Source organism: Ciconia boyciana, chromosome 2, assembly GCF_034638445.1.
Source record: "Ciconia boyciana chromosome 2, ASM3463844v1, whole genome shotgun sequence".
Classification (NCBI taxonomy): Eukaryota; Metazoa; Chordata; class Aves; order Ciconiiformes; family Ciconiidae; genus Ciconia; species Ciconia boyciana.
This window is the reverse complement of record NC_132935.1, coordinates 47,850,275-47,869,024: the sequence shown is the minus strand read 5'-3', so window position 1 is coordinate 47,869,024 and position 18,750 is coordinate 47,850,275. Positions and strand designations below refer to the sequence as shown.

At 37.8% G+C, this 18,750-nt stretch overlaps 1 protein-coding gene across 1 annotated transcript in view; it reads left to right on the top strand.

Moving 5' to 3' along the window:
• ASXL3 (ASXL transcriptional regulator 3) overlaps positions 1 to 18,750 on the top strand; it is a 131,371-nt gene that overhangs the window by 16,500 nt on the left and 96,121 nt on the right. Inside the window, exons 2-3 of the mRNA XM_072852556.1 lie at positions 8,278 to 8,360; positions 8,712 to 8,714. Of these exons, the coding sequence (XP_072708657.1) occupies positions 8,278 to 8,360; positions 8,712 to 8,714 (86 nt within the window). The remainder of the gene's footprint in view (positions 1 to 8,277; positions 8,361 to 8,711; positions 8,715 to 18,750) is intronic.

Sequence of the window (18,750 nt, the reverse complement as noted above, 5' to 3'; positions counted from 1 at the left end):
TTCCATTTTGTCTCCAGTACTTGAACAGGTGGGCTCAGGGAACCAAAAGTGGCTTTCTGTTGTGTCTATGATTGCAAGGGACTTTTAATTTTTCCAGCTTTATCACTTGCTGTACACCTCTTGGGAATTTCTTTCCAGGTCTTCCATGCATTAGGCATATTCTGGTCTTTCTTTCTGGGATAAAATTACTAAGAAAGTTTCTTAGTAATTTTTTGCATCTCTGCTTATTAATTCGAAGGGAGGGATGCTGTGTATCATCCTGTGAGCGAGGAACAGAGCAAACAACTGAGTTGTGAAGTTTATTTACTTCCCTTGTGAGGTTAAGAGGATCAATGTGACTTATACTGGCTTTTTACCTAAGCATCAAACTGTGTTGTAAATTTCATGAGGTAGTTTCATGCCGTCTATCTGACAATTAAAATGGAAGCATAATTTTTACAGTTTTATGTTTCCTGTCGTTAACCATATTTTAGCAATGTGGGTAGAAGCGCTTTTTGGTTGGTTAAATATATTCGTGGTGCATCAATGGAGTCAATGTCAGTTGCAGCATGAAACTTGTCTTACCCTTTTAGTGGGTGAATTTTATCTGGATGAAATACTTAAAATGGCCGAAACTAATATGTAAGAATATTTAGGTAGAGCACATAGGTTAAAGTATTTTATTTGTGTTCTGTTGCAGTCCTTCTCCTCCCCCCCTTTTTTTTTGTTTTCTTTTTGCCTTCTGGAAACCTTAGATCTGTATCTTTAGGACACTGTCTAACAAGATAAGCTCTGATAGTAAAGCAATGGCAAGAAAACCGGCATAACTGTCACCTCCTGTTAAATTTGGTACATTCAGAGGGTAGCCAGTAGGAATTTTATTTCTCACATTGCAAGTAACCCTTACACATTACATTTGCCTGAGGAAATTAAGCGATGAAGGCTTTTAAAACAAACACATTCTCTCTGTTGATTTTTCTGGAAGTTTTACTCTTCATATTTTTTTTTATTTTACTATGCTGAAACATAAGTTATACAGCAAGCCTTTCAGTGTCTTGGAAAAAAAAAATCTGTATCAGCTTTCAATAGAGAAAACAGCATATATGGAAGCAAATATGTTTGGGGTTTGGTGCTTCTTAGTATTTTTTTTTTTTCTTGTTCCCTTAGTAGTGATGAATGTATTCACACTGGTGGTAGTTCTTTCGTCTGTTACCTGTAATATAAAGGCAGCTGACAGGGCACTCATATCCATTCCACTCCATTAGTTCCAGTCACCTAAGCATGGCCTTTCTTCGTTTTGTACAGGGGTAGGTGCCAAAGGGGAATTTTTATCCCTGCTGGAATTAGAGGCGTTTCAGGATCGTGGCCTGTGTGATCACTGAAAAAGTGCAGATTTCAGTCATGTTTTTGGGTGGCAGAGCCGTGTTTTGTTCCTGTCCCCTTCTCTGGAATAATGATTCATAGTTGTAAACAGCTTTGACTCATGTTTTTCAGCTGGGTGCACTGATACAGAAATTGAAACTACTACTCTAAACTAAATAGGCAGAGAACATGGTCTACAAGCCATGGGAGGTTCACAATACAGTTTGTCCTGTCAGCACCTAAGAGCTACAACATGCTGCTAGCTAGCTATTCAGTATTGACTACCTAGGCAGCACTTGTGTACCTGTGTGTGGGTTTTGGGGAACCCATGGCAATGAACTGCATCTGTACAGATGTGCTAATGTTTCAGGAGGTAGAGGACATAGGAATGTACTGTGGGAGTGTACTGTGGTAAGGACAAGGGAAGAAAGGTATTTCAGTAGGGATGCGGAAAGGTGGGAGATATGGAAGGTAGGGATATTGCAACACCTCAGAAGATGAGAGTATCACTTTGAGAATACAGAAAGGCTGGGCAGAGTGAGAGGCAATGGTGTATTGTGACAGAAAGCAAGAAGAGGTATGGCTTGCATGGCTAAGCAGAAGTCTGGAGGCTGGGCTGCACTGTCAGAATTGAGCAGTCATTCTGAGAATCTGGATGCTCCGTCGCTTGAATTGAAGTCATTGCTAGTCATCCTGCTGCTAATAATGGAACCCATACCGGGGTAGCAAGTTTGACGTCCTGCTCACTGGGGTATGTATCTTTGATCCTGATCTTACAGAAATCTGATAGGATTCTGTGTGCTCACTGGGTTCATTCTGTTACAGTCACCGAGGTGTTTATGGATCTGTGCTGACAGAGCCTTTAAGTGAAAGTTCCTAGTTGCTCAGACAGGCTGATTGCATTAGTAAAGAGAGAAATACGAAGGCTTCCTTTTGTTTCAGTATGTCAAACCAGATCAAGATTATTATAAGATTGTTGTTATAATCAAGATTGTTATTATAAGTCAGTTCAGGGTTGAAAACTTTACCCTGTGTTTTCTGGTATGATGTATGAGGCCACTAGCAATGGCAAGATGTCGTTGCCGCTAGAGCTTGTGCCTTTTAAAGGAATAACACAATTGTATGTTTAATTTTAACTGGATTGTAATCCAATTTCTTTTGAATTGAAAATGTCAAGTGTACAGTTTATCTGGAATTTCCAAAGCACTGTTGCCACCTTTCTATCAGTTTAAAATATGACATTATAAATAAATTAAAAAAACCCCCAAACAATAAAAGGGTCCAGACATCTCAGAACAAGCCTCAAACCAGCCAGTCAAAGCAATGGAATGAACAAACAAATAATTCAGCTTCTTTCTTGCTCTTTCCTTTCATTCAGCATTTTAGGAGATGATAATGCCTTACGTATCTGGCAGGTTAGCAAAGCTAGGCGGTTTCAGACTGACTTGCAAACAAATTCTATATTGGAAGTTCTCTTGCAGGAAACATTCTCCCAGTTGTTCCCCGTAGTTCATACTAAAGGAACTGTAAAGTGCTTTTGACTGAAAGAGGGCTGGGGAAAAATGTTCTTTGGGTGTACTTCAACCCATTTGAGCTCTACAGGTCAGTAGCATTACCTCTGAACCTAAAAAAATGTATGGACTAGCAAGCATGCATATATCTGATGTTAAAACTTAATTTAATGTATTTCAGCAGGTTTAGGTATTTTTATATGTTGCTGTCTTGTTCATGTTACATCTTTGTTCCTTTCCTTGCTTGATTTTACTTTTCTTTCTTACCTGTAGTGATGCATGGATTATAGAGACAAATTCATAGTATGGAGCATACCATGAAAGACACGTCTTATGAAATGTACTTGCTTCTACTCAGATCTTATAACTTCCTTATTGTAACTGGAACTGCTCAAAGACAAAAGTCCTACCAGGAGAATTATTACTTTGTTTCAGCTTCTTTTAATATTTTAGTACTTGGAAACTACTCTTTACCTTTCTCTTAATCACCATCAGCAAGAGCTCCATGAATATCTATTTGAGAATTTATATTAAAATAGGTTGTAGTGCATCTTCCCTTCTTATTTGCATCCCTCTTTCCTCTTTTTCATGTATCATGTACCCTCTCTCCTCTCGATCTTCTTGCTGTTCTCTCCTCTTCATCCATCCCTATGCACTTCCTTTCTTCCCCCACTCAGTACTGTACCCTACTGTCCTCTCCTAACCATTTACCCATCTTTCTTCACACAAAGGGCTTTGAACTTTTACCAGACTGCTGATAATTCCCTAATGACTAAAGCCGTTAATCAAAAATGAATACAAAAGATTTGAGTGGGGCATTTCCCACAATAGAAGTCAGTCCTCTTGTTAACCTCACACAAGCAGCTGGAAAAGACAATGCTGGATTTTTTCCAGGACGCTGTTCTTGTGCCCTGTTTGGGACTCAATCTTTCAATTCATTAATTTAGTAATGGGTGGCTAGAAAATATCATATATTTTCTGCTTAGAAGAAGGAAAGTTATTTTTCTGCTATTTTATTAACCCTGCTGTCTTTGGGCAGTAAAGATTGTCTATTGTGCAGCAGCCTGACTTGTGTTTTAGCTGTTGAGTGGGAGCACTGGCAGTAACTGTACTGTTCCTCTTTCTTCTGAATTATTTAAATAATGTTCTAAAGAGAATTGCTTCAGTTTGTGTGTAGTGGCTCAGCCTATAGTTTCACCAAGCAGACGTGATAAAATGATGCTGATTTTTGTCAGCTACCTAGCCTTCAGATTCCTGCAGGCAGCTTCCAGAAATGGAAGAGGGTCTGGCCAGTTCTAGCTAACTGTACTCTAGCCACACAATCAGCATGAACAAGCCCACTAGACTGATCTGCCTGCTGCTTTTGGACCACAGCACAGTGTCAGACCACATTTGGTTCTTGTTTAGAAGAATCATTTTCTGTCAGCGTAATAACTGATAGCTGCAGGAATAGTGTCTGCTTCTCTGGCAAATCTTCCCACTTTCTGCAGGAATGTTTATGGGTGGCAAGAAGGCCAGCTTTCTAGTTCACCTTTCTTCATGCTGTCCCTCTGCTTGTGTTCCCTCTGGTGGCTGAAATGCAAACTATTGAGCAGATCTGATTCAGGTAGTCACAAGCAGCTGTGTATATAAAGTAAACTAATAATTGCGTCAATTATATAGAGGTTCTTTTCTGATTTTGTAGGTGAGCTGAGAATTCAGGATTTCTTTCTTATGCAAAGCTGGGAGTCTTGACTCTGTTCTAGAGTTTTCTTGTTAACAGTTCACTGGGAAGTGTTCTTTCCCCAGTGTGGCAACTCATTTTTTCGAGCAGTTGTCGATGCACAGAAGATGATAGATGCCATGGTGAAAAGAGGAATTTGGATTTCTTCTTGTCCCATATAACTGACATGACTTTTCCAATGAAGTTGGGAATGTATGTGTTTGTGGCATCTGTGTAATTATTTAATATCTCTGAAGTTGTGGGTTGATACCTGTAGGTGATACAAACACAGCTTGTCAGGCTGCTGCCATTTCCTGGGAGGTTTGATTTCCACTGTGCTTGGTAGGATCTGAGTCATCTTCTTTTTGAGCCATTAACCAGGGTTTGAATGAACACCAAGAATGTGTTCACTGCAATGACTACTTCTGTTCTCTTCCACATTGTCCTGATGGGTATCAAATTATTTGTCCCAGTTACTTAGCGGCTGTCCCTTTTTAAGACTGTGGTTGAATGGCAGGAATAAATAGAACATATTTGATCTTCTGTGATAGAGGTTGCAGTCAGTGCAAACTATTCTGCCATTGTCCTTCTTAACAAAATACATCGAAACAATCATACTCTTCATGACAGTACTTTGGCATGTTTTAATTTCAGCATTGTTAGTCACTGCCCATATATGATATGAGTGTTGGTGGATGGAGTGGGAGGAAGGAGAAAGATATTTAAAACAGATAAAGGCTTCTTCCCCTGATGTGGGTTACTTTTTCTGACTAAGTCTATGACTTAACTATGCTACTGCATTTTAGTATTTTATTTGCCTTAAGGCACAGTTAGTAATTCAGTTTGAATTTCTAATATTATTTTTAAAAGTCTTAGACATGCAAAAGGGATTGCGGGCTTTCAGCAATGTTAATGGTGAGATACAGAGGCAAGAGACACTAGTGCAATTATCAGTTCAGTGTATTCATTAGCTCACAGCCTCTTAAATAATACTCTACTGCTGTTTTCCATAACTGGGGGAAGAAAATGAGATTATCATTAAAATGTTTTTACAAGTAATTATTTTTATTTTCTTACTGTGGTAAATGGTTATGTTAAAACTGGAAGGGGGGGGGAATGACAACATGGTGGGAGGGGCAGAAAAAAACATCCTTACTAAGGTTCTCTGCTAAATTAATCTTCATTCTGATAAAGAAAACTTAATCAGGTACACAATAACAGGATTTTCAACTTAAGCACTGTTTGAATTGGAGAATTAATGCTTTTCAGATAGGGTATGAACAGTTCTTTAAATAACAGGCTTTAAAGGGTTTAAAGGGTTAGATGAACAGAATTAAATTCATGGGATATATGAGCTGCAGCCCACGCTACATGTCCAGCGTAAAACAAGTCCACACAATGGGCAATTGTTTGCTCCAGCACTTTCAGCCTGTCTAACGTACTCGGCATTTCAGTTTGTCATTATACACTGAATGTGCTCGCTTCATACTGTGGTATTTGAAATCTGCCTTGTAGGTCTGATTAAACTTTCTGTAGTGGTGTTATGCATCCTGCTTATTGGTTTCATTGTTGTTTGGTGAAGATGATCTTTCATATCCATATGTCTGGCCATTGTTTCCACAACCAGTTCAGTGCAGCTTCCTCAGCACAAACTGTTCTCCCTTCTCCCATTGTCCAGAACAGGGTGACTTCTGATGTTTGCATAGCTTTATTGTTTCCTTCCCCTTATTGTCAAACTCACGTGGTAATACTTGGCACTTTTACTGACTTTATAGAGTAGGATGTGATGTCGTAGAGAAGGGGACAGGGCTACCCAAATTTTCTCAATTGCAGGGAGGAGCTGCCCAGGTGTGCTGAGGGGCCTGTACTCAGGAAGAGAAACAGGGAATCCTCCACAGTGAGTAACCCCACTTTCAAGTGCACACAGTTTCCTTCATAGCCGTGTCCAGTACAGTGTAGTTTCCTCTTCTGTCCTTTCCAGTTTGCCCTCTGGAATGTTTCCAGTTCAGTTCTCTTCTTTTCCCTTTATTTTGGTGTATTCTCATTTTACCTTGTCCTTTTTCTTTGTCTTCTTTCCGAAAGTTAAAGTTTCCATTTCTGTCTCTTCACACCATTAATCTTTTCTCATCCTAGTCTTAAACTTTATATATTTATTGTCATTTTTCCAATGTGTCATTGTGGTTCTGTCACGAACACATCATAATCGTTTCTCTTCCCTTGCTGTGTAATGGCCCTTTTCCCAGCCCTGTGCAGTTCCTTCCGTTCTTACTCATTGCTGTACTCTTTCCCACCCACTCTTCTTTCTCCTTTCAAATCACCTTTCGGTTTTCTTTTCCTGATGGGTCCCTTTTGAATCTTGCCTATTGATGTATGTGAGAGAAGCTCAGTTCAGCTCCCAGACCTTTCTAGTGCAGCCCTCACTTCTGCATTTTCCTTTGTGGAACTGAAAGATAAAGGATACAAAGCTCATCTGTAACAAAGAACCAAAGGATTTGGTAAACTGTGTTTTGGCTGTGAAAGGGGAGAACAGGCAGTAAATCAGAACTGTCAAATGGCAGGAGAAGGCTGAGCTGGTCAACTTGCAGTGAATAGGGAGGCTTTGACGTTAGGTGAGCTGCTTCAATTACAGCCCTAGCTAGCACCCTTCCCAGTTTGATGACTTGCATGATACAATGTGGTGGTGTCTCTAGTTCCTAGCGGGCAGGTATCCACACAGTAGTAGCTACTTTCACAATTGCCATCATTTGGTAACTACTAGAGAGAAGCTCAGGACTGGATGAATTTGGAGACCAAACTGACTTCTTATTTACCCAGGGTAGAAATGCAAGTTCTGGCTGAGATATGTTGGCAAGATGCTCTGGGAAGCTTGATTGCCGTGGCCTGTGCTGCACCTTTTACTGCTATTGAAAGATTTCATTTTCCAGGGCTGTCAGTCTGGCACTTTACATGAGCAAAAGAGTGGCTGTTTGTTTAACAGCTTAAAACTGATAGGGACAAAAAGGAGGTGGAAAACCAGAAAAATCTGTACAAGATGGTTGTATCTGGAAGGAGGAGTGGGTTACCTTGGGCTCAATTGGAAAAGGCAAAGGAATGGAAAACTGAGCCAAACTGGAAAAATATACTGCACTCTGTCATGTAGCATCTTGTGTGCTGTGACTGTTCCGACTACTTCATTTTTCATTGTTTTTAGAAACAAAAAGCATTGTAAAATTGAAACCTATCTGTGTCAATTCTCACAGTAGCTCCTGCTCTACAAATGGAAGGTTTTAGCCAATTTTGTTCCTGAGGTCATGACAAAACCTAAATGTAGAATATTCAGATGACCTCAAATAGTTCTAAAGTAATAAAAAGAAAAAGAAGACTAGTGTCTCTTTCTTTTTGTTTTGTTTTGGGTTTGTTTGGTTTTTTTCCCTCCTGCCTGAAAGGAATTCCGTTGCTGTGTCATAAAATCAGCTGCATATTTCAACTCTTTTATTTGGAACCTGGTAAGAATTTTTCCCAGACAGATTTAGCAGATGATGCACAAAAGCAGCAAGTAAATCTTATCCTTGCTGCAGTTTCCTGGATTGTATCTGGCTTTCTAACAGACAGAGGACTCCAGTCTCAACACTACCGTTCCCTGCCTTTCACAAATGTCTACAGAAAAACTGCATGATCGCAAAACCTTTCAGATTCACAGGACAGCTGTGTCTTGTCACTTACACATTTATTATTTCTTTTCAGGCATTGGAAAAGTACCCCAACTCACCAATGACTGCAAAACAAATACTGGAAGTCATTCAGAAAGAAGGGTTAAAAGAAACAAGGTCAGTGGTTTTATGTTCTGTATTTTTGCTATCGCTTTGAAAACCATCTAGGAATGGTATATAATCTTTACAAAACATAAAGTGCTGGTTAATGGCTGAATTGATTTCCAGTACCAAAGTGGGCAATACAGCTGATGGGTTTTGTTTGTTTGTTAGTTCAAGGCTTTTAAAATGGTTAGTGACTGGCTTAATTTTGTACCTTCCAAAAGGAGTCTGTGGGCCAGCTCCAGTTCAATGGCCTTTCTTTAGAAAGACAGTGTGATCTGCTCAGACAGCCCAGTGCTACATCTCATTTTTGCTTAAGGACCGAAGCTTGACAACTGGGTTGCCTCTGCCACCATGTGCATGGAGAAAGTGTGAGATGGAGCTAGACGGACTCCTGCTTTCTCTTGGGTTTGTGGTCTGGCACTTAAATCACTGTTATGACATGCTGGTGTTGCCTGTGGTAACAAGGGTTGTGCCGATAAAGAATTGGGAATGGAAGGAGAGGGGTATTTGAATACTGGGAGCTAGTCTGTGTGGCTGCAGAGGTTGGATATGGAGTTGCTTAATAACAGCATACTTTGGATGTAGATTTCAACTATAATCATTAAGCTGTTAGGGGATAGCTGTGTTATCCAGAGCCTATGGAAATCAACAGTTGTCTTCCATTGACTCCTGGTTCAGATGGGCATGCAGCTTCTTGTTCCTCAAAGGTGACTGACTACTTGGTAGGACTTCTAGTGTCCTGCAGGTGGAAACTTGGGTGGGAAATAAAGTAAGTTAAAGAAAAACTGGTTGGTTGGTGGGGGTCTCCTACAAGATGCAGTTTCCTCTTCTCCAAATGTTATAGTAAAAATTTTCTATTCTAATAAATTGTTTTAATACTTGTTGCTGTCTCAAAGCAAAGGGAGGCATCTGCTTTTATTTTAATTACATTCTTTTAGTGTGGAACCTAAAATCTAGGACAAGAGAACTTCAAAGCCCATGTAGAGGAGTAGTAACACATTATGTCTGTTACTTCTGAGTTTATTCTGGTGAACCAGAAGTAATGATGGGATGTATTTTTACTGAATTCACTGTTGTTCCTAAGAAACAGAACACTCTGCATGATCATTTGCACTGCATAACCATGCACTGCTTTGTTGGTAGCCTTGTAATGTGCTTATAATAGCTGTATTTTGGTAAAATTGCAAAAGAGATGGTATGCAAGACGAAGTTGAATTTGCCACCTTTTACAGATATAAAATGCTTTAGTTCCTGTCAAGAAATTGCTTCAAGTATATTTGGCAATGATGCCAAGGAAACAAGGAGATGAAAACTTTTGAAAAGGAATGTCCAAATGTGTGTTATGCTGCAAAGATTTGCATACAACAACAACAAAAAAGCAAGAAAACCCAACTTTGAAAATCTGTTTTTATTAAGATACTGTTTCTCACAGCAGTGACTAGATTGCTTGCTGCTTCTTATGTCTTCTGATATGAGACAACTGCATGGGAGAGGCTGACATGCCTGATAATAGCATTTCTTTGTAATTTTAAAAATTCTTGTTTCTGTGAACAGTGCATGAATAAAATTTTGTGTGCAAAGCCTATGGGAGAGAGTGAAGGCAGCATTTTTATGATTTAAATATAGAAAATGTGGTAGCCCTTAATTTCAGAAGAATGAATAATAAGAGAAAGATTCCTTTAAAGAGGTTCAAAGCTAGATCTTCTTTGATTTCTTCAGTTACTAAGAAACTGAGAATTGCAGGGAAGGAAATTCAGGTTCATTCTGATTTTTATTCATTGTATGGTATGTGCATGTATGTGTGAATGTGTAGTAAATTGCACGATGCCATATGTGGTCATGAGTATCTAGATATCTGAGAAGGATAAAATTCAGTGTTCTTTATTCCTTACTTAAAACATTGTACTACATTATAGGCTAGGTCATCCTAAACTGATTAGCCTAAAATTCTAAATTCTGCAGTTGTAAAAACAAAAAATGTTGATGCTGTATTGATTTTTTTTTTTAAAGTATTTGGATTCTCATTTAACTTCTGATTTAATGTAAAAGTTGTGTTTCTGCTGCTTTTTAATATTGATTAGGCACAAACCTGCAAGGTTATCTGGGTGCCTAACTCTTAATAGGAGCCGATAAGGTATTTGACTTCATACACCTATTTGTTGATTGGGCCTCAGTGCATATGTAATGTTTTGTTTTCACAGTCCTTGAATTTAGAGTCTCCCATTTACTTCATCCAGCAATTACTTTCATTACCTTTCTGCCAGTATGGTACCTTTGCTGTTACTAAAGATGATCTTTCCTGGTCTCTATGCTGCAGCCAGCTAAGATGAGCAAGGGATGTAAATTTATGATGTGCAATCACCTGGCCATAAGCAGTGGAATGGCACTAGCATATTTTATTCTGTATTGATTTGTGTATTCTTCAAGTCTGAACTTGTACCAGCAATATGTTACTACTTTAATATACTTTACTTATTCCTTTATACTGATTATCATTGTTGGTAGAACCTTGGCAATCCTAAATGAAGTTCTTCAAAAATTCTTCTCTCTACTGTTCCATTTATAGATGAATGAGATTAATTGGCTTAGTCATTTTTCAAATATATTGCAACATTAATTAATCTAAAGCTTTTTGCTGTGGTAGTAAATCTGAATGAATAACGTATGATTTTCAGCAATCTCATTGTCATTATGTGTAATCTTTAAAAAGACACTGTCAGACTATTCAGCCTCTTCTTTTCTTTGTCTGCAATAAAGACATCAAGTTGCACATTTATTTTTTTATTACTCAAATAATTAGATACAATAGGAGGAAAATGCCAAAGTTACAAAGCAGTTATATGTTAGAAATGAAAATAAAAACTTACTAACATGTCCTGTGAGAGGTTATACACCTACCTGGTTTTCTATATCTTGGTGGATGTACAGCTAAATTTTGGTTTTTAAATATATTTCCTGTTATGATGGTTGGTTGTAAAATAATCAGCAGGCAGGCAGTTCTTCTGCTACCTAGAAGGAGTGCAAACTTTTAAGGCAAAGCTTTTTGGCATGTAGAAAATATATGGTTTTCTTTCGGGGGTGGGGGAAGAGGAGGAAGAAGTTTTTATTCCATATTCATGCCTGTGCTAGTAGTGAAGCATGTCAGGCCAACAGTCCTGGACACTGAAATCTCTTTACAAAGAAGATAGACGGCAGCTCACTCCAGTGTACAGTGCTCCGGATTTTCCTTCCAAGCATCCACTGTCCTGTTCTTTTGGAAACAGTTCCCTGTCCCACTGTACATTTCTAGACTTGCAACCTGGTTATGCATCCTAGCATGAGATTTTGCTGATTTTGCTAGTATGACATAGACTACTAGTCAGAGTATGATCCATTCGAGCCTCAGTGCTCCTTTTCCACTGTGCTGCTGCCTCACAGTTGTTCTCCATCTTGTATTTCTGCTGTTACTTATTCCTGTTAAGGTCTAGAATTCCCCTTACTGAACTGTATTCAGGTCTTCTGCAGACCATTTCTCAAATTTATTAACATTGCTTTAACATGCAGTCTTGTCTTTCAGCATGCATGCAGCCCTTCCAAGTTTAGTGTCATCTGTCTATTAGAACTTGTTTCCTTTTGCAGCATTGTATTTCTCTTCTTTGCTTATGAAAGTCCCATGAGAAACAATGTCCAAAGACTCATTAAGTCGGGCTATATGATACCTACTGCTGCTTCTCTAACTACAGAGTCTGCTACTATGTCATAAATAATATTTTGAGAGATTTGAAGTAACTTGTTCTTGACAGGTCTATGTATTACTCAACTTCTTATCTGTTAAACACTTCCAAATAATTTTTGTTCCATATTTTGGGGGAATTGAAATTCAGTTGCTGCATCTCTACTTCCTTGGCCCTGCCTTTTTTCATTTTTTTTTTTTTAAAGCTAGTCACTAGGTGTTTTCCAGGCTTTTGGAATCACTGCTATCCTCTACAAATTCTCAAAAATGGCTATTGATAATTCTGAGACTGGTCCAGTCAGCTCTAAATACCTTATGGTGAAATTCAACAGATTTAACTGATTTGAGAACATCTAATTTATTTAGTTATCATCTAATTAATTTTTGCCATGTTTGTTCCTGGTGTTGGTTTTAGTAGCTGTCTAATCATAGACACCTTTCTAATTAGGTGTCAACAAAGAAAAAGCAGTAGCACTCCTGTGCTTTTGCTGTAAGTGCTCAGTGCCACCGCTTCACAGAAGAGCAAGCCAGTCTCCTATCTGTTGGTGTGCTTGCAGAAATGTCTTTGTGCATAGTGGGTGAGTGAGTTTGCTGAAGTTTAATTTCCTGAAGCCCATTTTCTTCTTTTTGTGTTCTCCCTTATTTTCCTAAAAATGAAGAATCATCCCTTCGTTAATGCTCAATGTTTTCAGCTGCTTCTTCCCCACCGGTTCAAGTCAAACCTAGTACTGCCTTCCTTCCTAACTGCTTTTTATGTCTTGTGTTCAAGGATTTTTGTTCCTAACAAGGTCCCAGGAATTTGCCAGATGCTTCTCTGTCCCTGTGTCTTTCTTTTCCTGAGGTGCCTGCATGGTCATAATGGGGATGTTTAAATAGGTCATGTGTTTTAAAAAAATTTTGGTGATTCTCACAGAAAAAAAGCTTATCTCTCTAATTCTCCTGGTTTCTTGCAATATTAAATTCTGACCCTAATACCATCCTTGGTTTTGCCCTCTTTTGTCATTACCCAGAAATTGCCTGTAGGACCACCAGGAATAACCTATATTCCCTTCTGTTTGGGGCACTGCAGCTTCATGAAGGGTAGGACCAACTGAAGGCTGCTTAAAATTATCAGGGAGATAAAAATAAGACAGAAGTTGGTATGAATTAGATGTTTGGATTAAGGAAGGGAAGATTGAGTTTAGACATAGTAAGTTTTCCAATATATAAAAGATAGGAAAAAAAGTAAGGGAATAAGTTACCCTGCATGTCTGATACGGACAGGACAAGAAATAAGGCCTTTAAATTGTAGCAAGAAAAGATTCCAATTAGTACAAAGATTTTTTTTTTTTTTTTAATAACAGGTATAATTGATTTCTGTCATGAGCTGTAGGGAAGATGTGAGAGATCTCTAGATCTCTCTAAAAACAATTTAGATATGTGTCTGTCAGGAATTATGTAGATGTGGTTGATCCTGCCTTGAACTAGGGGAATGAACTAGCATATCCCTTGATCCATATTTTTCTATGAATTTTTTTAGGTCAGTTTGCAGTACTTGGGCCATACATATTGTTTGAGTCCTAGGGGAGAATATCCATCCAAATTCTGATAAATGTTTGTTGCTAATGACTCTAGATTATGTCTTGGCTTTCTGTATTTCCCTCTCTCCTTTGCTTGTTGGGGCTGGGAAATTGACTTGTCTGGATAAGGTTAAAGCTAAAGATTCTCAGTATAAGTTAAAAGCCAATAAACTTTCAAAATGGGACAAGCAATGTTTAATTTTTTGGAGTGCAACTTTATCCCACAGCTATGCTAGCTATTTACTTTCCTCCTCCATTAGACTCAGGACTGTGAACCCTGGAATGGGATAATTTCATACTATTTTTGCTTTTCAGCTAGAGTACCTGACCTCTGTATTGTCAAGTACTTTGATTATTCTGTTCAGGTAATTCACAGAAGAGGTTAAAAAAAATCCCTTCGTCTCATTCTGTTTTTAATTTTCCAGTAGTAATCTTAAACTTCTTTCTCTTGGTCTTTCTTTGTTGATCTTCATTTCAAGCATGAGAATCACGGCATCAGTCCTAACTCCTCCTCCTTTCTTTCTCTGCATATTTTGTCTTCCGCTACGCAAGATTAAGCTATCTATTGATGTATTGTTGTGACAGTAGTCTTTCAGAAGACTAGGAAGAGATGCTTGCCACTGGCACTGGCAATAGTGCTCTTTCTTTTGCACTCCACAGTGTTGATAATATCTATCATGAATGATATCATAACATATAAGTCTTCTGAGCCTAGGAAAGCAGCAAAATATGACCCTAATAAATCTCAAGACATTCTTACTAGAGTTACACTCTTTGTGCAGAAATATTAAACTAGTGGGTTAGCTAGAATTAAACCTACTTTGAACTGCTGAGAGGAGTCATCAGTGGAATAAAACATATGTTCCGTGCAGGGTCTGTCTTTAGCTCTGAAGTGAGATGGTACTCCTGAAAATATTACCATCACTTCAGAATCCTTTGATCTTTTTGACAGTGTCTCTTTAAGCCTTTGCATACTTCATCCTTAGAGCTATTGACTTAAAAATAAAACCCGTTCTGAATGCTGCTGTTTCTGTAAATAGGCTAAATGAGCTGGCAACTGTCTTACATTGTTTATCGTTTTCATGTTCCTTGTTTTATTGTGTATGCATGTAGACAGAGAAATTTTTACTTCCTTTCTCTGTGAAATACCAAGATGTCATTGTGATTCATAATTATTAACAAGTCATAGTTTTTATCTTCCACTTTAAAAAATTAAAAAAAAAAAAGGCAAATGCCCACTGATAACCAAAAGCTCTTAAAATTTCACTGGAAGAACCACGGTTTTTGTCTTAAGGTTCTGATTGTTAATGGAAGAGCACAGACAGTTAAGAGGCTTCTGTGGTTGCATATGTCTGATAGAATTTATTTGGGAGCCTCTTCAGCTGAAGGAGTGCATTGTTTTGTCTTGAAGGTAGTTATTCCCTGCAACAGACTGAAAGGAAGCCTTGATGGGAAGAGAGAGAGAAAGCTATTAGCATTCTTTTGCCTGGCATTATTAGGTTGATTTTTATGCCTCTACAGATGTGGCTTTTGGCTGTAGAGCAGTGAAAGACACAAACTTTCAGTACAACCTGTCTTTCTGCATAAATTCACTTGAGATACCTCTTTGAAACGCTGTTCTTCCCAGTGTAACAACAAACCACCTAATTTGGTAGGCAGTCATGATAGCAGCAATTCACCAGCTGAAAATCTCAGGTTTGCTCCTTCTTGCCTAGGCATTCCCGGCATTGTTATGCCACAGTGCAGTCTAACCTGGTAAAAACTGATGGGTTTCCTACGTTATTGCATTCCAACGTTGGAACTGTAACTTGCATAGTCACACCCATGTCACCTGTGTGATAATTATTTCAGGCTTTGATAGTGATGTAGCCCTAGAACAACTATGGTATTAACCTGGGCCTAAGAGCAGGGTTGTTAGTTCTTGATTCCATGTTGCTGCATTGTGATTACCCTACCATTAGTTTAAAGCTAGCTTGCTTATGTCTGTACAACGGTAATCCCATCTTTGTATTGATTTGTAAAACTGGGTTTGGGTGCTAATGAAACAGATGTAAAATAATAAAACCTCAAATATTTTCCCTCAGCTAATTGCAAAGACAACAGAACTTTCATTTATTAGTGATGGTGGTGCTTCTATTGTGTATACCTATAAAAGATGTATTTCAATATAAGACATTTAACTACCTTGAATGTATTTTTTTTTCCTGAACCACCATTAGCTTCATTTTTGCTCCATATTTCAGTTTTTAGAAATTATCTGGGGTATTTTTTTGTTTGTTTGTTTTAATGCTGCTCCTCTTCCTTTCACAGGACAATGGAGTCTCTGTCTAGGGACTTCAATAAACAGTCCAGTAAAATCAGTCTGCATGTCAGCATTTTTTATAAAATTACCTGTTTGTTTGGTTTTGGGGTCTTTTTTTGCATGATGTATGTAGTAACAGGTGCCCTAGCTGTTACAGGCAGGCTAAAAAACATGCGTGTGTCACAGATGCAAATTCCTTTGTTAGTTTTATTAAGGTGTGGATTTAATTTTGGAAATATTTCAGATGATAAATGGCACAATGTAAATAGTAAGAATCTTTTGAGTATGACACAGAATACTTCGGAGGATACTGTTCTTCCTGTTCAGAATATTAATTGAGCATATGTAAAAAGACAGTGGAACCAGAAGCAAAGTAATATTTTTTCAAAGCTAAATGCAGAGCCAAGAAGATAGCCTCATCCTCTGCTCCTCCACCCCCAATATCCTGTCCATTAAACTGGTGTTGCTGGTGCAGTATCTACTAGTTCCCATCTACATGCAATCCCTTGTTCCAGGAGTTTCTGCTACATGAATCTTCCCTCTTTCTCAAACTGGGTCACCAATCCCATAGTCTTCAATTACCCCAATCTGCTGTCATCCTTTTTCCCTTCCCATATATGAAGACTCAAACTCCATTCATTTGACCATTCATGTGCCTGAAATTTTCTTAATACAATGTGGACATCCCAGATTTCAGTATTTCACATTCTGGCTCAGGACCAACCAAGCTTTCTTCTTTACTGTGATTCCAGGACCAATTACGAGGAAATAAAAACACAATTCCATCATTTTATCATGTCTGGGACCTTCAGTAGGTGATTTACAACAGTTTAGAAAGTTCATATGGCTTCGCCTTTTGTACTTTGCCCCTGATTTCTCATGATGTTGAAGTCTGTTCCTGTATGCTCAGGTGACCTGAGATTTCAGAACAGTTGATTCTCTTTTTTTTTAAAGATTATTATGTTACTGTTACTTTTCCATACACATTTTTGCTCATATAGTGTTCAGTAATCCAGTTTTCCTTTTGGTACAATAGTTCTTTGTGTCTGGATGCTAAAATATATATTCTAACCACCTTTCATGGAAGTAACAGGAAATAGTGCTGCTTGATCTTCTAAATTTTTTTTTTTCTAATTTTTTTAAAAGATCAGCCATACAGTTGTTTGCTTTAAATCTATTAGCAGCTCTGCAAAATGTGTCTGCAAAGATTGGGAAAACAGGAATCCAATCTGTGAGACACACTTGCTTCCTCGGTACTATTAAATTATTCTTACTTGTGCAGTTACTTGGGTTTCTGCTCCTCCCACCCAAGCCTAACCTATATTTTCTCAAAGAACATTATGCTAGTGCAGTGTATAAAGCTTTCTTATTTTTTTGATGCTTTACTGGTAAGGGAGAGTGGCCGGTATGATCATTAGATGTTCAAGTTATAATAATTCAGTGGAAATGTGAAAATTTTAAAAGTTACATTTATTTAGCTGTAATAGCAAAAATTATGGTTGTTAAATTTTGTGATGTGATAAACATGTTTCAATTTCTAAAGGTCTGTATTGCAAAAATATTTTATCTTTGAATGCATGTGCAAGTCCTCTTTATCACAGCCTAATTCGCTGAAATTAAGACCCCCATAATATGTTAATGCCATATTAAAGATATTCCTTTTTTAATACAAGAGGAAATCCCACAACTTAAATGTAACAAATAATGAATAGCAGTGCAGATGCTGATGATCTTATAAGTTTTACTAGTTATTTTGTGCAGTAATGACAACACTTTCTATTAAAGGACATTTTATTTTAAAGTAGGAGATGGGCATCAGCTGTGACTAAGTACTGTAAATTTGTCAACAAATTCAGTGTTGTCTTTTTTTACATAGTGTAATAATTCCTTTATCAATACATTTTGATGTTTAATGTAAGAATTTAAGTTGTGTTTTCTTTTTTGAATTTAAGTTGGGTGTCTCAGTGTAGACTACTATTACCATATGCATAGCATTATCCTAAAGTGTATAGGGTGTGATGACTGTCTTCCCACATTTCTCCTAGAAAGTGTAACTTCTTTTTTAGCAATATTTAAGTAAGTATGCTACAGATCTTTTTTCTTTAATGTTTCTGTATTTCATAGAGTAATTCTGCGTTAAAGTTTGTGTGTCTTTTTCAGAAAGAGAAATTAAGTAAGGATATCCAAGAGATCTAAACATGTTCAAAGCAATCAGATACTCACAGAAGTTATGTTAGGAAGGTTTCACCAGATGTTTAATCCATCCTCCTAGCAGTGCGAGTTTTTTGGTTTGTTTGGGGTGGGTTTTTTTGTTTGTTTTGGTGATTGGTTGTTTTTTTTTGTGTGTGTGTGTAGTATGTTTCCTAGAGGGTAGTGCTTTAAGCCTGATTTCTTTTTTTAAATGACTGAAGAGATGAGACCTTCCGCAGTCTACAGAGTGTTTTGCTGTTCTTTTATTCAAAGTCTGCCTGCAGTTCTATAAACTGAACCATGATGTGGAAGGTAGGTAGATTATATATATTCTTTGATTTTACTACCTTTATCAGCTTGCTTTGCCAGCATCTTTTAAAGAGGAGCAAGGACATAGAAGAGCTTTCCAGTAATAGTTGTCCATTGTTGTCCAGAGCCAAAACTTTCAAAAATATCTTTGGGAAGCTGAGATTTGATAGAATGTGTTCTCTTTCCATCATTGTTCTGAAATGAAGATCTGTCTCTTATTTTTTAAATACTAGTTTATTATCTACGTACTTTAATGTTAATAAAAGTCAGAACCAAGACCTGCAAGACAGCTTAATATCAGTGTGTGCTAGTTAGGGGAAAAATATGAGA